We start from the raw sequence: 13,780 nt of genomic DNA on the forward strand, positions 1-13,780 counted from the left end.
CACACTTATATATGCATATATTATTATTATACATTTTTTATTATTTATTTTTCATAAAAAGCTTACGTATTAGCCCCATATTAAATGACGCACTCCCAAGGACAGAACACCAAATTGCGGCGGGGCGGAAAGGAGGAGCCAGTCAGGACGAGTGCATGTGTGGAAAACAATCCTCTTGAGCCCGGGGAGAGAGGGAGCGACGAGCCTGTGTGGGCAGGGGTTTTGTGCTGCCTGTTCCCCAGGAGGCCCCCTCTGCGAGGTGTGGAGAGTCTCCGCCGCTCGTGGCTGCCTCCGCTGGGCCCAGAGATCCGGAGGGGGAAACACTGGCTGGTGGGGACGAGAGCGAGGCTCCACAGACCCAGTCACGGACGTAGGGCGGAGCTGCACTGAGCTGTCAATCACTGGCTGTGGAACCCTTCAAAAGATTCTGCTCTTCCACTGCAATACACGACGACTGGCTAGTTAAAGTCGATAAGCTGCATATGGCATGGCTGCTCGGCATACTTTGGGCAATATGGAGCCTCAGTCTCCCACATCTAATGTCCCACTGGATCTGTTCATCCATCCAGCAAGACAACTTTCAAATTTTACTAGAAGCTGAATGACAACTAAGACTGTCCTCTAATAAATTTTCACTCTTATTACCTGGCATGCATTTAGCAAAAGCTCATATTTTGGTAATATTCAACTGAGTACCTATTAAATAAATAAACTTTGACCAGATATACTGTGTGTAGTAAATATGTTGGTCCCCTAAAGTGGGGGACTATGTATAAAAAGGCCTACATTTGAGGAGTCTCAGCCTCACCCCCACACCCCCGGAACCAATACACCCCCCCCCCCTTTTTATTTTCAGAGGGGGCGTCCAGAGAACATACTCTTAGGGTTTTACATGAAGTAAGCAATCACATCAGCACTTCCTTAAAAGTGTGTTCATATGGCAAGTTTAAACGATCTTGTGAATTCTAATCCACACATGCAAGCCTTGTCAGGAAGTCTCCAGTCATTATTTTGCGAATATTTTCTTTCAAGGCTACAATCAAATCAATCGCTCCGTTTAATCTCCCCATCTAATGTCTTCATATTTTTGTTGGTTAAAGGAAGACATCTTGGCCCAGATCCGTGATAACTTACAGTATAGATAATTTTCATTAAAATGGTTGGAACATTGCCTCAGAAACATATTCTCTGTTCCAATTATGTACTTTTCACATGTACAGGAGCCCCCGGGGAAGAGCAGGAGAGTGCTGCAGCTTCGCTCAAATTGTAGGCTAATTTTGTTCAGCGTGTGCGCGTATTTCGCATAAAGAAACCTATCATTTGATACAACCATGAAGGAGAGATCTGAAAACACCGAGTTGGATTTCATTCAGCAGTTGCAGAACACAATGCGGCTTGCCGGTGTCCTCTGACTGTTCCTCCTAGTGACAGGACACCTCTGTTGGCGACATTCATAGAGCGCAAGGGTTTCAGATCCTGTTCCTGAAGACCCTGCGATCCAGGAGGTCCCCCCCCCCACCCCCACCCCCCCCATCGATGGCCCTCAAGACGCTTGATTCTGTGGGGGAGGATGTCAAATGTCACGCACATCCAACGTGCGAGTGGAGCTGTAAAAAGCGGTCGGGCACAAAATAACTACTGTACTGGGTTACGCCGTGCAGTCTGAGAGATGAAAGTGAGCGTTCGTGCTCATAATGCGGCCTTTCAGAAAGGAAGATGAAGGTGTGAGCTGGTTTCCATGAGAGAGTGTTCCTACGGGTTCGGCTCCTTTTCCGTTTTGCTTGAGTCAGCACCGTCACACCAAGTCGCTCTGCTATAACGAAATTACAGCCACAAGTTAAAAAATGCTCTGGTAAGGTTAGGTAAGGTCACAGTGTGTAAGCATTTCCTTAAAAATATTTATTTATTGTGAAAATGGTAGAAATGAGTAGTGGCTTTTCAATGTCAGGATTATGGCACTCCATTAATATAAACAAACTTAGTATAAATAAACATTGTTGACAAACATATTGGTTAGATTAGGTACACATGTCTATTGTTTGTGTCTATTTTGATATGAACAAGGCAATATGTAATATTTTAAACACATTGGCAGTATACAGTGCACATGTGTTTTATTATTTTTATTATTTATTTATATTGCACTATTCAGGTGTGTCACAGACAATGACAAAGAAGGAAATACTTCCTATATATATATGAAAATATAAAATTATATCATATAAGATCAGATGCAAATAAATAAATATAAAATAATAATAGACAAATAATTAAAAAAACAGACTCAAACACGTAGACAGAACCAAACCCAACATATAATTAAACATTAGTAAAAGTCAACTTATAAAAATGGGTCTTCAGAAAAGATTTAAAACAGGCCACTGACTCAGCAGTTTTAATGCTCAGAGGAAGACTGTCCCAGGGTCTAGGAGTCTTAACTGAAAAGGAAAGATCACCTTTTGATTTTAGCCTAGACTCAGGAACATCCAACAAGGCCTTTTCAGGAGATCAAAGAGGTCTCAGAGAGCTATATCGAGTTAGGAGCTCAGCAATGTAATCTGGAGCCAGACCATGCAATGCTTTAAAAGTAATTAATAAAATTTTAAATTCAATTATTAAATGTAATGGGATCCAATATAAAGATGTTAAGACTGAGATAATGAGTCCTTAGCTCAGTCCTTGTCAAAAGTCTTGCCGCAGAGTTCTGCATTACCTGCATCTGGGCCAAGTATTTGCGATTCAGACAGGAGTATAAAGCATTGCAGCAGTTTTATTTATTCAAAATGCATAGGATTGTTCAACTAATTGTGCCTATAAATAAGACTTTGCAGGTTTACTAAAAAAGATTCTGCAACATTATACTATAAATGGTACAGTAGCCTTTTTGGCAGTGTTTCCAGAAGGATTTCCAGAAGAAGTCGCTCTTCTTCTGTGATCCCGACTTAAGAGCACGAGGGAAGAGCTCAATCAAATATTGCGGACAGAGTGACGCTTGCAAGATGCGCATTAAAAGATAAATGAATTTCTGAAATAAAATAAAACAATGACAAATTTCTGAAAGCTAACCATCACAAGTGTGATGAACTGAGAATTCTATATTGGCACCATTATGACACAGTGCATTCATCTGCTCAGCCAACAAGATTCATCCGAGATTATAAGAAGTGCTTTATTATTCTTCATTCTAACATTCTTTGGTTATTGTCCTCGTCGGTAGAGTAATGAGAGCAATATCACCTCTAGCTTTATATGACGTGTTTCTATTACAACCGCAATAAAGAACGACCATTTATGAAGTCATTAGCCATATTTGAATGATGTTTAATACATACGGTTTATTTTATCGACTAATAAAAAGGTGGAATCTGAGAATCCAATGAAACAGTCTGACAGGCTTTATGTTCTGCTTTAATGTGGTTTAAAGTTTTGGTTTTAGTCTGGAATCCCTCACTCAAAGGGAAATACATTCATTTGAGCTGTCCTTACAATTTAAAGAAAACAACAGTTGTCTCAAACTTACAATTTGGACCAATTACAAAAAGAATTACATTCACAAATAGCACATGATTTTAACTGACATATTTTCAATCGTTTTGGCTTTGAATAAGAGCAAATAGTGCACTGTATGGAGGGCCATTCTTTCTAGATTAGTTCCCTCACACCATCAGGTTTTCAAACAATGATTTAATTGTACGAAAAATATAGCAGTCGAGAGCAAACGATGGCTAAAGCTGGTTGCTTTGGAAGCGATTACATGCGAATAAAGAAGGAGAGACATTGACACCCCCTAAGATGCAGAAGCTGTGTTTTTTCCCAAGCTAATTTGCATGTTAATAATGTCTGTCAGGCTTCAAGAGAGACCCAGTTCATCAAAATTCAAACTCACGTCTTCTTCCAAAAGCAGCAAGGGGTATCACTCAGGAAATTAAACACTGATCATTATTTCATCGCCCTAGACAAATAATTACTTATATTATGCTATCAATAACAAAATCCATTTGATGTCAGGAAAGGTAGCGCCTTGCTATGAACTCATGACCCTCAATTTGGACTGCTGTTAAGATAGCAATATTGATAAATATCACAGGCCTGTATAATAGAGCGTTTTAAAGTGTGAGCAGATTAAAATAATTTGCATGTATTATTACACTTTGTTTTGTTTTCATATGTTACATTGTGAAGCTTTGAAAAAACAACCTTAGGGACGTCTTGGGAAAGGGTCTAACTTTCCCTTAAATCTGTCATTTCATATGTGTGTCTAATTAAAACCTGTATGAAGCAATCTAGGAAAGAGGAAATAAGCATTTGAAAATGAATCATAGGGAAAGCTTGAAGTTGGCCTCAGCCAGCACACACCAAATAAATGGCATTTACATTGCTGATTTATAAATCATTCTTATATCCGACAAACCGAGGTTTGGATTTGCTCTAAGAGGTGCCATTTTTTAAATCTTAAAAGTATGTTTTTTTGAGGAGACTGTGTTGTTGGATGCTTGTGCATGTCTGTAGTGATGTATCAATGAAAATCTATAAAATGTAAGATTGTAATATAGAAAGATCTCAAGTTCATATATATTGATATAGTCATATATTCAGCATAATAAGATACATCCATTGGTCCAAGTTGCATTAATTGACATGATTAAATGCATTAATTAGCATGGAAAAATAATTAGCTGAAGTATTTGCAAAGCATTACGTAGCATAATTATATAAATTAACTAAGCTATTCTAAAACATATGAGAGCAGTAATATACACTAAAATGCAATGTTCAGTTTTGTTAATGCTGTGAATCAATTATTGGGTTTAACATGTTAATTTCTCCCTTGATTTTTGTGGCTTAGTTAATTTACTATCATTAATGCTTTGTAAATACATTGATTTAGAATTTGCTCGTGTTAATTAATGCATTCGTTCATCTTAACTAATATCATTTTATTTTAGTGTCACCAGAGACTGCTGTTGATTCAGCATGGAGACTTGGCCTTCGGGCATGGCAGCCTGCTTGTTCCCAGCGTGTCATTTCCCGACCAAAGGAATGTTCTCCCCAAAAAGAGAAGTCTTGACATTGTGCTTTAAGGAGTCCCACTTTTTCACACTGTTATGTAAAGTTTTGTTACCTCTGCCCCGGTGGTAAAATAAGGTTCACGCGAGTCATTAATAACTGTCCGCCAGCGTGCCAGCACGCCAACACACCACCGGCACAGGCCCGTCTCCATCCCCGCGCGCTGGCGCCACTCTGCTAGAAAAGGAGGGAAACCCAAACCTACCAACACTCATTCCCACAATAAGTCGCTTTTCATAGTCAAACTGAAGTATAATACAGGAAATACATGCATTTAAATTTGACTACACTTTTTTTCCCTGGGGCGAATAATTTAGTCAATGGGGGAAAAAAAGGAACCAAATTTTCTTATTTTTAGTCAAAAATGTATATTGATAATGTCATATAGAAGTATTTTTCAATGACATACTGTGAGTTATAAATTCCTTAATGAAGATTTGGTATTGTGAATCAATGAATAAATAATGAAATAATCAAAAGTTCAGCAAAATATTTATTTATTGTCAGCACATCAACCACAGACCCTTTTCAGTGTTAGAATATCACACCTTGGGAAATATATCAATGAATTTTACACTTTTTTTTTTTTTTTTTGGTGGGGGGGTGTATCACACTTCTAATGTGTAAAAACGAAGAAGATGTTTCAAACTCTGAGATACTGATGAGTGCAGGAACAGGCTGGTAGGAATGCCTGTGAGTGGGTGGGACACCTGACAGCGGTAGATGGACAGAGAGCAGTCTGATAGCTCTACATGTGTAGTGTAAAGAAAGAAATATTTGTCAAGCACATTAGCTCACTGTGGGGTTCCCTTTGTGCCGGGAGCGCCGCTTCAAAGACAGGCATTTCCCCTTTCTCCTTTTTTAGGGGAGGCCCTGTGTGGGAGGCTATGTGGGCTTCCCCATACACACCGCAAGAAAAGCACACAGGAACCGTCCTCAGCCACGCTCCATCTGGAAATGCACCAGCTAAGCAGAATCGGCAAGAAGGGGCCCGGCCGCAACAAAGGAGCGGGATGAGGAGGGCCGGCCCGTCCCAGGCGGAGAGTGGGATGCTAAATCCTGGCCTCCTAAGGAGACAAGGGCCCAGAGGAGAGCTGGCTCATCACTGCTTTTCAAGCAGGTAAAAGACTCCTCAGAAACCTCCCTCCTACTCCGAAAATTCCATCTTAGCACGCTGTCGGCCGAGTCCATACATTCTGTCAGCCGAGGATAAAGAGGCCTCCAGCATTACAGCAGGCATGAAGACGGCGACAGGTTCTCAGGATGTCAGGATTTTGTTGTGTTTTGTTTCAAAACACAACAAAACCAAAAACCCCCAAAGGCCTCCTGCGCACAGGGCAAGTTCTGTGAAAGAAAAAAGCGGTGCTGTGCAAAATCCCATATCCTGTGTGGAACAAGTGAGCAACTCTCCATCGAAAGGATGTGAGAGTTGACTGTTGTCACTTACTGGATTCACTGTAGATTTACTTTGTCTTGCTTTCATGTCCGGTTTTTTTGAAGGTGCACTGCAGATGAAAGTTGCCCGTAGATTTGAGTTGAAAGGGCGCTGAAACTCTCGTCTCCCTTTGCCGTTAAAGTGAGGTCAGAAGGAAGTCCATAGGTTCACATGTGCCGGCGCTGAACTTTCGGAGCGAGAACAATGGCGGCACTATTCCCCCAAAGCCCCACTGTACGTGAACGGCCAGCATCTTTTTCAATGAGATATGACACAATCCACATTTGTCTGCTCTTTTTCTGAGGACACCCACTGAGTTCCACCGAGATCTGTCCACTCAAGTTCATTGTATGCGGGAAAGAAAGGGCCTTGCAGCAGTGCAGGACATTGGAATATTCATGCCTGTGGGTCATTATTCCCGCTACAGTCAGGAGGAACAAGTAAGATTCCACCGCATTCTGTCATACGCGCTTCATTTGTATCACACCGAAAATCCTGCCAATAATAAATGCACCTATTCTTAAGTGTCCATTAAAAAATATGAATTAAACACTAATTTTATTTTTGTCGGAAGGAAACGCTATATGTGTGGATCTGGTAAAAATGGAAAATGCTGTATTTTACTTTTCGATAAGACAATGTGAACATCAAGAACATGAGAATACATAGTAGAGTCAGAATTAGTTTATATTACCACTGCCATAAACATGAGGAACAACACTTGCATTTCATTAGATTGCATTAATTTTCTGTAAATAATCCCATAATTAAGAAAAAAAATAGATAGATAGATAGATAGATAGATGTGTAAGTTTATCTATCCGTCTATTTCATGCAAGCAATATCAGTTCTATTTAACTGTAGGGTGAAACCTGCTCTCTTGTGGTGTGAAGAGGGATAGATAGAGAACAACTCAATATGCTCAGTGAACCCTTCTTGCACAACCTGAAATAGACCAGTTCAATCAAGCTCATGTACTGCCATAGTTTTCAATATAAAAATGCAATTTATTGGTACTATTTTTAAATGCATGTGATTCTAAGTAAAACTGGCCTGAATAGAATAATACAATATGTACTGCATCAGCTCGCACCTGCGCAAACGTGATAAGTAGTGTTTATTTGACAAGAGCTCCCTCTTGTGGTACGCACTATGCAGCATATACATTTCTATGCAAGAGATAAAATCGAGCACATTATCTTACAGGTCGCCTTATTTAAGTTTTCAGAGTACAAGTATAAAATGTTAAAGATATTAGCTTGTGGACGTATCATTTACTTACCTACACTGTGATAAATGTTTCTCTAATTGCAGAGCCGACCAATTCACATCACTACTCACAGTAACCATCGGATGGCGACGCTGAGCTCGCTATCGCGAGACTTTCACAGAATGCGTCTGAATTGCGTCATCTGGTTGTTGTGTACTTCGGCTACTCGTTCGGGGAAGTTGTTGTGGTTCTTTTTTTTTTACCCAAATATTAGCTAGCCAGTAGCCAGCTAGCTAATCCCCGAGAAGTCCGGCAGAACCAGAAGACCTGGTCCCGGAATTGAAAAGAGGCGCCGATGACCGTCAACGAGGAACAGCCTTGTATCTCATGTAGTTTATATTCGTGAAGAATATCCAAATGGAGGTGGTGGAAAGTCCTCTTAACCTCGTAAGTTTGCGTTTGTTTATGTGACAGTTGGCATACGATAGCTAAACAGCTTGTTTGCTAACGTGGCTACACATTGCTCCTCATTTTGATAGCTAGCTGGCTAATTCTAACAGCCAAACATTCAGTTGTTATAGTGTTGTGGTTATTTTAATTTAACTAGCTAACGTTGACGTTAATGATAATTTGTCGATAACGTTATTTCTATAGAGCTAAAGATTTGGGCAGCAAAGACCAGCTAGCCAGCTTACTTGCGAGCTGGAGTGTAACGTTGGCTCACAAGCAAGTTGGCTTCGCTAGCGATAAAACGGCTTCCCGGTTAGCGCGTTAGCTAACTAGCTAGGTAACGTGAATGGATACAGAGCCAACATTAGCGTTTGCTTGATTGCTTACCAGCTTTTAGAGCTATGTCTTATATTTATGACATTTGTATAGACAACGTGAAATTAGAACATATTCTCAGTCTTTGTATGACACTTTGGTATAATAGTTTGCTACTTTACCTGGCTTGTGTTTATCTGAGTTAGCATTGGCGCTACATTAGAGAGGCATATCACTATCAGTCTAGCGATAAAACATTAACTGCCTAACGTAGACTACAAATCATTCATTGATTTTGAGAACACTTAGACTAACGTTACCTAGCTGGCGTTATCTATCAGACAGCTAACTTCATTTCGCTGTGCCTAGTCGGCTAACGACGCTAATTAGTTGGCGTTCGTTAGCTGAATTGAATGCAAGTTTTATATATATGAAGAAGTAAGGTCGGCTGGTGTGCTAAAGTACAATGTATACTTGTTAGTGGCTAGCTGGCTAAATGGTCATCTCTGGTGGTTACTGATCACACAGTACGATTTTCGTCAAGAAGCTACGTGGTAGTGATTTGTTAGCCAGTTATAATGTGTAAATCACTTACAGGAAGCAGTTCGTAAAGGCGGCCTTCGGGACTGCCCTTTTCTGACCTTTCATGTCTGTGTATTTTTGGTAAACACCAAGTTAGCCTTTATCACACTCTGTCCTTTATCGTTGACCCCTTACGGTCAAGTTTAACGGTCTGTGTGTAGAGTCCACAGTGAGATAGTTAGGGTTGGACGTGTGGATCGTGTGTTTTTAACGGCTCTCCTTCGCACAGGCCCATCAGCAGAGCAGGAAGGCTGACCGTTTGCTGGCAGTGGGCAAATATGAAGAAGCCATTGCATGTCATGGGAAAGCTGCAGGTGAGCGCCATGTGTGTTTTAGACAGCTGTTTCAATGTTAAACAATCCAAGGTTTTTTTCTAGCTTTTTTCTGAGCTGACACCTGTACAACAAAAATGGGGGGTTTGGGAGGTGATTCGTTTTAATACTGGCCATGCACATTGTTGACAAAGGTACTGTTTTAGGAAGTAAAATTGAAACATGGACCAGGGTTGGGGACCCCTGCATTATATATTAATTAAAGGCCGCTTCCTTAATGTGTCATGAAGTGTAACATGCAATAACAGGCTCCGTAAACACGTGTTGCTGTGGAAATGGGCCTTTAGGCAGAAGCTACGGTATTGCTAAATTACTGTCCTTTTTCAAGTCAGGAATGATTTGGCCAAGTTCAGTGCCAATAGTAATTCTCTCCAAGAATGCTCTTGATTCTTTCATCTGGGGTTGTGTAATCAGTGAGTGTTGAGGAACACCCAGTAACCTGTAGCTTCATCTTTGACGACTTAGTACTGAGCTCGATATAGCTTCTGTTGTGCAATGTTATCGCCAAGTGAACATTTGGACAATCATTTGAAATGTTGGCAAATATTTGATGATGTGTGGGGGGGTGGGGTGAAAATGCTGTTATAATTCAGGTCTTGCGCCCCTTCCTCCCCTCCCCCCACTGTATTGCAGACCTTCTGAAGGAGGCCATGAAGCTAACACACTGTGAACAGGTATGACCGTCACGAGTGTATTGTTTGTACTGTGGAGAGGATAGTGGAAGGTCAGATTGCTCTGACTGAGATACAACTGCTCTCACTGAGATTACACTGGTTTGAGTGTTACCCAGGAAGACTAGTCAAACACTTGGTGTAGTCTTCGGGAGACTTACAGCAATGCTGTTGACTCCTCATCAAATAATTTAAACATAATTCGTAATTTTGACATAATCAACTCTTCGGGTCTTCGTTCAGAACCAGACATGTGGCAGTATATCATATTACTTATGACACTTTCTTTAAACAGCTGGAACAAGGCTCTTCACAGCTTTTTTGACTAACTGAAAATATGCAACATTTTCTGTTCCTGAGAAATGACAGCGAGAGCTCCACTATTAAATAGTTAGTGAACGGTTCACTGTCACTGAATTGTCAAGATTGTAATATATGACTATACGATAATGTTGTTTTTTATCTATTTCATTTTACACTAAATTGCTTTCTCGCTTATAAAAGTGAGAAACCAATATATTAATGCAAAAATGACAACTTGTACTTGCATTTCTAAACTTGTATGAATTAAAGAGGCTATACATATTAAAAGCACCTACCATCATTTGGACACCAGAAGCTGTACTATGTTTTCTGTAGAAATACAAGTAAAGAGCAAAAATGTAATCCAGAAACCAAAACTGAATCGCAGTGATTCTTGCTGAAGTTGGAAAATGATTCAGTACACCAACACTTATTGGTATTGCGGCTGGCCTTTCCCTCTGAGTTGTTGAGATTGTTGGTGTGATCGTGCTGTGTGTGCTGCCCAGGCTCACCTGTCACTGGAGCTCCAGAGGGACAGCCACGTCAAGCAGCAGCGGCTGATCGAGGAGAGGTGGAAACGGGCCAAACGGGAAGGGCGGCCCCGGGGGACCCACAGCGGCCCCGCCACCGCCGCCGCCCCCGAGCTCAGCCCCCCGGCCTCCCTGCAGGCCACCGCCGGTGCCGCCCCCGGGCCGACGCAGGACCGCCGCGCTCCGGGCGACGGCGATCGCGAGTACGACACCTGGCTGTACCTGCTGAAGAACAAGGGCGCCCCCCCGGAGCCCTGCCCCTGCCCCGGCAGCAAGGCCCTGAAGGACGACAAGACGCGGCTGGAGGAGCAGGAGACGGCCATCGCAGACCTCAGGAAGCTGGTGGACTTCCTCCTGGCCGAGAACGAGAAGCTGACCCAGGAGAACCAGCGGCTGAAGGCGGAGAACGTCCGGCTGAAGAGGGAGCCGTACGCCGACGCCGACTTCGTGGAGAAGTCCGAGCTCTGGGTCCTGCCGCAGCCGGGCGAGGACAGGAAGACCAAGGACATTCCCATCCCGCACCTCCCGCCCCTGGAAATGCCGACTCAGGACATCTCGCTGGAGGACCTCCCTGCGCTGGAGCTGCCTGAGGACATCCAGCAGGAACTGCAGGAGCTCCTGGACAGGGACAAGCCGTAGCCCGCGCTAAAACGCTAACGAAAGGAAGACCCACCCGAGAACAGGCGACCGCGCTGTCGTGGTGACGCGCCGCCTTTCAGAAGTGTTCAGTGGCGTCCCTGTGGCACTTCCGCAGGGGCAGCTCAAGTGACTGAACTTAGAAGTCATTTGTTTTTCATTATTTTGTTTCTGTCTCCCTCCAGTGGCTACCCTAGGTACTGCAGCTATTTCGTGAAAAATCTTTTGCCAGATTTGTGCCTTTGAATATTTCTATAATATAAGGTCCTGAAAAATATTTGAATAAAAAGGGACTGATGAAAGTTCTCCGGCTTTATGAAAGGTTCCCATCTCAAAGCCAGGACTGGCTGGCATTGATGGTTTCATCTCTCACTTCTTAATTTTTGTTTTTATTATTATTGTTATTATTGGCTGGTTTCAGCTCAGATTTCTCATAATAGCTCTAGAAACCTGGGACAGACTATGCCCAGGGATAGAGGTGGAGTGTGGGAAGACGTGCAGCTCCAGAGAAACCTGAGTGAAGGTTTAGCAGTGGAAACCGTCCCTCCGGACAGACAGCTGAGCTGCTCTGGGGGAGGGGCAGAAAAACGAACACTGTGATCTACATCCGTAATCTGTACTGTGTGGTGTTTGCTCGACTCCCGGTCTAGCGCTCCCTCCTGGGTCGAACGTCCTGCGCTAGTGCGAACGCTCGCGCGCGGAGCAGGCTCGCAAGCGCCGAACGAACGCCTCCATTTTGTGTCCCGTCATTTCCAGAGACAGCCAGCGGAAGGAGACTGAAGTAGACTTGACCTTTTTTTTCCCGTCTCGAGACGACGGCCAGGGGGGCGTCGTGGGTTTTTCGGTTTAAAAAAAAGGGGGAACCTCCGCGCCCCTTTCCCGCGTCCCCCGGCGACGTCGGTGTCCCGTGGGGGGAAACTCGTGGTAAAAGAGCTCGTGTTTTCGCCCGCGCGGAAACGTCTCGCCGCCTGAATGGCGGGAGAGGTGGCGGCCTCTCGGCTGAGCTGCGTCAGAGAGGCCTCGGCACGGACCGAGCGCCACCAGCTCCCTCCCAGCCTGCACGCAGGACGAAGACACAGGCCGGCGTACAAACCACTCGTGAGCCGTCGCTAACAAAAGCCTGGCTGACATAGGCAGTTTATGAAGCCTCTTTTCCTCCTCCCCCCTCCCCTCCTTTTTTTTTTGATATTCAAGTTTGGTCCTGTGTGTGTGTGGTACCTCATTTTATTATTTTAATGTTTTTTATTTGTCTTTTGAGTCAGTTAATTTGTACTGTAATCAGTCAGTTGTTGGACACAAAAGTGAATGTTTAAAACACACAAAAAAAACATTTTCAGGTAACTGTTTGAATATGCAGAATGAAAAAAGTACAAATATACCATATACTAGTATGTATGAGTATGTACGTGTGTGTGTGTGCGTTTATATTTTTTATATATATGTGTATATATGCGTGTGTATGTACGTGTAATACATATATGTGTATATATATATATATATATATATATATACACACCAGGGTTTGTAGCTCATTTTCAGCACTAACCTGAAATAATCAACTTGTGCCAGAAGCGCCAGAAATGAGAAGAGCAGCTGTGATGCAGCTTGGGAGCCAATGAAAAGAATGGGTCATATTGGTCTCATAAAGAGGGAACCAAATTAGCTATGTTGAGTATGTATAATTTAATCATCGGTTTACAAACTGTAATCAGGGTGCATCAGAACTTTTTGTTTGTTTTGTATTACTGCTTGTTGTAAATCTTAAAACCTGTGCTACCAACTCACAACAATGAACATTGTAACATGTAACATTGTTTTGGTGATGCATGAATGATGATGCTAGTTGTAAGTATATGATCTTTGAAATGTGTACATAAAAAGATGAAACTGTTTATTCTAGGTGAGTGTGGGACGTGTTTTAATTGACAATACATACAGTAGTGGACTATTTTTTCCAAATAATCCTCGTATTGGGAATATTCTGGATTTATTGTCAGTTTTATGGAGTATGGACAAGAATGTGGCTTCCCCTGTTTTTCGAATCTTTTTTTCTGTCTTACTTGTTTCTGTCTTCGAATGATATGATGACTAGGATGACTCTGCGCACCCCCCCCCCCCAAATATATATCACAGGTATGAATCATTGTTTAAAAAAATGTTTAAATTATGCTTGTAATGACAAAGAAATATTTTTTAAAACGGCATTCAAAATAAATGGTAAAACAAAACATTGACAAAGCAAAAGATGT

At 42.3% G+C, this 13,780-nt stretch overlaps 1 protein-coding gene across 1 annotated transcript; it reads left to right on the top strand.

The window, feature by feature from the left end:
- Window positions 1–7,903: 7,903 nt before the first annotated feature.
- Window positions 7,904–13,430, top strand: nrbf2b (nuclear receptor binding factor 2b). The gene is made up of 4 exons (XM_064320365.1): window positions 7,904–8,159; window positions 9,289–9,373; window positions 10,025–10,065; window positions 10,872–13,430. The coding sequence occupies exons 1-4, from the start codon at window positions 8,130–8,132 to the stop codon at window positions 11,532–11,534; spliced, it is 819 nt and encodes a 272-aa protein (XP_064176435.1). The 5' UTR covers window positions 7,904–8,129; the 3' UTR covers window positions 11,535–13,430.
- The last annotated feature ends 350 nt before the right edge of the window (window positions 13,431–13,780 follow it).

This window comes from Anguilla rostrata, chromosome 2, assembly GCF_018555375.3.
Source record: "Anguilla rostrata isolate EN2019 chromosome 2, ASM1855537v3, whole genome shotgun sequence".
Taxonomy (NCBI): domain Eukaryota; kingdom Metazoa; phylum Chordata; class Actinopteri; order Anguilliformes; family Anguillidae; genus Anguilla; species Anguilla rostrata.

Coding starts and splice junctions, on each gene's coding strand:
- nrbf2b (XM_064320365.1), top strand. CDS start 8,130: ATGGAGGTGGTGGAAAGTCCTCTTAACCTC. Junction 8,160..9,288: donor TGGAAAGTCCTCTTAACCTC/GTAAGTTTGCGT, acceptor TCCTTCGCACAG/GCCCATCAGCAGAGCAGGAA. Junction 9,374..10,024: donor ATGTCATGGGAAAGCTGCAG/GTGAGCGCCATG, acceptor ACTGTATTGCAG/ACCTTCTGAAGGAGGCCATG.